This window comes from Echinops telfairi, unplaced genomic scaffold (genome assembly GCF_000313985.2).
Source record: "Echinops telfairi isolate 266 unplaced genomic scaffold, ASM31398v2 ScPeMD7_5592;HRSCAF=6446, whole genome shotgun sequence".
In the NCBI taxonomy this organism is placed as follows: domain Eukaryota; kingdom Metazoa; phylum Chordata; class Mammalia; order Afrosoricida; family Tenrecidae; genus Echinops; species Echinops telfairi.
Genome location: NW_022109491.1, coordinates 1122756 through 1127882, shown reverse-complemented (window position 1 = coordinate 1127882; position 5127 = coordinate 1122756). Strand labels below are relative to the sequence as shown.

The 5127-nt window shown below is 54.9% G+C and overlaps 1 protein-coding gene across 1 annotated transcript; it reads right to left on the bottom strand.

The window, feature by feature from the left end:
• Nucleotides 1-3643: 3643 nt before the first annotated feature.
• Nucleotides 3644-4531, bottom strand: LOC101648422 (vasculin-like protein 1). The gene has a single exon (XM_013008351.1). The coding sequence runs from the start codon at nt 4529-4531 to the stop codon at nt 3644-3646; it is 888 nt and encodes a 295-aa protein (XP_012863805.1).
• Between the last annotated feature and the right edge of the window lie 596 nt (nt 4532-5127).

Sequence of the window (5127 nt, the reverse complement as noted above, 5' to 3'; positions counted from 1 at the left end):
TTTCTCCAAAGTACCCAGACTAATACATCCATCGAGGAGCACCTTGGAAGAAAGACCTGGCAGTCTAGTTCCCAAAGATCACAGCCGTGGAAGAGCCCCGAGGGCACAGTCCTGCTCTGCAGACTCGGGGGCAGGCGGCTGGGCATGGGGGCGAGCTAGAGGGCAGGGGGTTGTGGGCTCTGCTTGTGCATGAAGGCTCCTGGGAGTGAGTGGAATCGGGCAGAGTGCAGGAAGCTTTGCAGGGCCCCCTGCAGGGTACGCGGAGCGCAGTTGGCCCTCAGCACAGGGGCAGGCCCAGGCCACCCACTCCAGAGTCGGAGGAACGGTGCCTGGATAGTCCAGACTTCCTGAGGTGGTCCCCTGGTTTCTATGTGAGGAGTCCTAGTGGTGCTGTGATTGAGCCCGTGGTGGCCCACTGAAAGGCTGGCAGTTCAAACCCACCCAGTGGCTGAGGGAGAAATGGCAATGTAGTCCCTGGAACAGCGGTTCTCAACCTTCCTCATGTTGCGACCCTTTCATACAGCTCCTCGTGTGGTGGGGACCCCCAACCATCACATGATTTTCATTGCTACTTCATCACTGCAATTTTGCTACTGTGATGGAATCGGGTGACCCCTGTGAAAGGGTTGTTCTACCCCCAAAGGGGCCATCACCCACAAGTTGAGGACAGCTGCCCTGGGAGACCCCAGCACGGAAATCCTGTGGGGCAGCTCCGCTCTGTCCCAAGGGGTCGCCAGCCACAACTGGGGCTGGGGGCTGAGAAACAAGGTCCCTGTGGCATGTGACACGTGACGTGAGTACAGCAATTCCGTCCCTCCCTGCAGAAAGGCGATGCGGTTGTTTACCTCGTTATTGGGCAGTGGAATCTGGTTTCCTCGGTTGCCTGAGAGACACAAGGCACTGCTTTGTACCATGTAAATGTTAAGAGGGTCTTCGTGTTTCTACAAAAAGCCTGCTTACCCTGACACCAATTCCCAGGTCAGACTGTTCCACAGATTAGAAATGCCCTTCATTGGAGAGGTCTTGAGCAGAGGCAGGGGGTGGGCTTCTTTCGGGAGGTTGGGGGGGTTGTTCATTCATGTGGTGCTTTCTTACAACATCCAAATTCCACATTCATGTTCCCTGAGGTTTCACCCTGGGGACCCAGGACATCTCGGCGACTCGGCTGTCCGCTGTGGGGTGTGCTGTGTGCTTCACCCGGCCCTGCTGTCCTCTCCACTCCCCACCCACCCCCCTAAGCTCTCATGGGAGCTGAGAGCATGATGCCACAGAAAGAAATGGGGGTTCTTCCCTCCCTGGGGGACAGACAACAGAAAAGTGGGTGAAGGGAGACATCAGACAGTATAAGACATGCCAAAATAATAATTTATAAATTATCAAGGGTTCCCCAACAGACTAGACTGGAAAACACTCCTAAAAGCCAACAATCCTTGAACTAACGACAAGCTTTTGTTTCTTGTTGTGTTTTGTTTGGTTCTTTGTCAGTGGTTTGTTGTTGTTGTTGTTTTGTTATACATTGTTGCTTGGTTTTGCTCTGTCTTGTTTTTGTGTATGTTATTATCTCCACAGGTCTGTCTAAATAAGATAGGCTGGATGAAAAATCTGGAGGAGAAAACAACGGGACCGACAGTTCCAGGGGGACATGGGAGAGGGGGAGGTAGGGGGAAAGGAAGTAGTGTTAACAAACTCAGGGACAAGGGAAAAACAAGTGATCCAAATTGGTGGTGAGGTGGGTGTGGGAGGCCTGGTAGGGCATGATCAAGGGTAATGTAACAAAGAGGAATTGCTGAAACCCTGGTAGGAACTGAGCATGAGAGTGGAACAGAAGGAAAGTCAAGGGAAATAGAGGAAAGAGCTGGGAGGCAAAGGGCATTTATAGAGGTCTAGATAAAGACATGTACATATGCAAATATATTTATATATGAGGATGGGGAAATAGACCTAAGTGCCTATATTTATAGGTTTAGTATTAAGGTAGCAGAAGGACATTGGGCCTCCACTCAAGTACTCCCTCAATGCAAGGATACTTTGTTCTATTAAATTGGCATTCTATGATGCTCACCTTCCCAACACAACCACTGAAGACAAAGTGGGTGAATAAGCAAAAGTGGTGAAGAAAGCTGATGGTGCCCGGGGTCTGGGGTCTTAAAAGCTTGAAGGTAAACAAGCAGCCACCTAGCTCAGAAGCAACAAAGCCCACATGGAAGAACACATCAGCCTGTGTGATCATGAGGTGCCCGAGGGATCAGTTATCTGGCGTCAGAACAAAAAAATCATATCACTGTGTGCTCACCTCCATGACACGATCGCTGAAGACAAATGGGTGCATAAGCAAATGTGGTGAAGAAAGCTGATGGTGCCCGGCTATCAAAAGGTATAGTGTCTGGGGTCTTAAAGGCTTGAAGGTAAACAAGCGGCCATCTAGCTCAGAAGCAACAAAGCCCACATGGAAGAAGCACACCAGCCTATGGGATCACGAGGTGTTGAAGGGATCAGGTATAAGGCATCATCAGAACAAAAAATCTTACCATAGTGAATGATGGGGGGAGTGCAGAGTGGAAACTCAAAGCCCATTAGTAGGCCACTGGAGATCCCCTTGCAGAGGGGTCTCGGGGAGGAGACGAGCCAGACAGGGTGCAATGTAGCAATGATGAAAAATACAACTTTTGGCAGGAACGAGCTGCCAAGCATTCCTCTCCACACTCTGAGACCGGGAGAACAGGATGGTGCTGGGTACCACTGCCCACTTCCCTGAGGACCCCAGCCGAAGGCCTGGAAAGGGGAGAAAATGTGACACAGAGCCCAAACTCGGCTACTCGTCAGAGACAGGGGCCATCGCTGCCACCAGGCTCTCTGTCACCCTTCTGCTTAGAACTGCTCACTCGCATGAGGGAAGAGTCAGCTCTGTCACAGGAAGCACGGCCTCACTTCCTGACAGTCCAGAGGGTGCGGCCGGAAGAAGGGATGGAAACGGGGAGAGGGCGGGGACGCTGAGCGGATTCCACGGGGGTGGGTGGGGAGGTGGAAATTAAACCAGCCTGAATGTGAAACTGAGCATCGTCTATGCCTTTGAAATCGTCCCTCTTGCCCTGGGGTTCTCCCCGGCACCCAGAGTGGTCCCAGGCATCCTGGCCTAGGAGCTGGGGGGCCTTTCCTCCACCCACTCAACACACACACCCAGTGTGCAAAAGCTCAAAGCTATACCACCCCAGGAAGAACATCCACCAGGCAAACCCGAAGTCTGAGAGGCATTTGCCGTTGGCAGCGATGAAGCGGGCTATCTTCACTCCCCGATCACAAGACATTGATGCCAACATAGTTATTTTATGCAATCCGCCCACCCCCGGCATGAAGGAACGTGGGATAGCCACATCTTTAAACCTGAAAAGCAAGCCATCCAGGCAACTATTTTGAAATTGCAAATGAAAAACAAAGTTTATTAAGCATTTATTCATCCAGCTGCCCTGAAGACCAAGGCTACACCAATAACCCATTTGCCAAATGCAAATAGCGTAGGACCTTCCCCGGAAAGGGTCACAATCAGGTGGCTGTTGACAGTGACAAAGCCCACTGTGCCTCCACCACTCCCACCCCCCACCAGCCAAAGTCCACGGGTCTTGTGTCCCCGCGAGCATTTCTGCCCCTACACCCAGTCCTCGTCATCCGGGGTGTCGCTGCTCTCAGCCTCCCGGGTGGAATGCTCAAAGCTGGCCTTGGCCTGGCTTCTCCCAGCAGCGAGGTGGGCGAGGCAGCCCTTCTGCTGCCTTTGCCTTCTGAGCTGGTGCACTTCATCTAGGAATTGCCAGACCTCCTCCTCCGTCAGGGGAAGGAAGTTCTCGTCTCCGGCAGGCTCCTGCCACCCCATGGCTCTCAGCAGCCGCTGCTCGGCCTCCACAGAAAACAGCACGGATGCTGCTTCCTTCCTGGAGGGGACAGCACGGCCCTGCAGGCAACAGCATCCCCTTTCACTCTCCAGTGGCTGAGGAGGACTGTTCTCCGGAGCCCCCAGCCAGTCCCCGTCCCCCCAGGACTCTGCGCAGTGCTCACTCTTCAGAGTCCCCAGGGGCTGACTGCTCCCTGGGTCAGTTGGGTCCTTCTTGGTCGCTATCCCAGAGATGCTGGAATCCCCTGGAGGGCCTGCACTGGAGAAGCTCTCCGTGGGAGACCCAGGAGTTGTGCCCCCAGCCCCCACCACAGGCGTGGGGAAGGACCAGGGCCTGGGGAAGGCAGACTTGCTTCTGGAGGAGCCGGATTCCGTGGGGGATCCAGCTCTCTGGGCGCCGGTCTTAGGGACGAGGCTTCTCTGGTAACACTGGACCACGGCTACCTTTCTCTTCCTGTGAGGGTGGGGAGTGGTCTTCAGAGACGGGGCAGTGGCAGGGTGCTCCTCAGACACCTCCCTGCTGACCAGCATCTTGGGGGGCTGCTTGGCAGCTGGTGACTCTCCCCACGCTCCAGAAGGGGTTCCTGGAGGTGTGCATGGCGCGGCCTGGGTGCCAGGTACTGTGCTCCATACAGGAGAGTCGGCCATCGCCTCGTCTCTCTTTCCTCGTCTGTTCTTGGAACGAGGATTCAATGAAATGCCAGAGTGGAAAGGGCTATACCGAGAGAGCGGGGTTCCTGGGCCACCCGACGTCTGCCGACCCCGGGAAGTGGCCCACCTCCAACGCCAGCACCCTGAGGGCAGACAGCAGCCCCAGCGTGTAGTGGAGTAAAAGCAATTCTGCTGGGACCAAATCTGGCCCATTTCTTCCAAGAGTCCAGTTTAGGGGATGATCCTGAGGACGACTCCACGCAAATCCAGCTCCCCCTCAGGGCCCGGAGCCCTGGGCACTGGGGCCCCCAGCAGTCTCTGGAGCCACGTGTCGTGGCCGCGTTCTCTGGAAGAGCAAACAGGAGAAACCGATAGACCAATAGTCAGGCCTTGGAGTCACGGGGGATCCTTTACCCCACATCACTGCCACACAGCCAGCCCTCCAGTTGCAGTCCCCCAACCCCGCCAGGGGCTCAGAAGGTGACAGACACCAGACTGGGGCCTGCGAATGGGCAGTAGTTGAGTGGGAGCGTGAGGTCTGTGACCACCAGCAACAGGCAGCCCAGAGACGCCCAGCCAACACTTGCTACTGG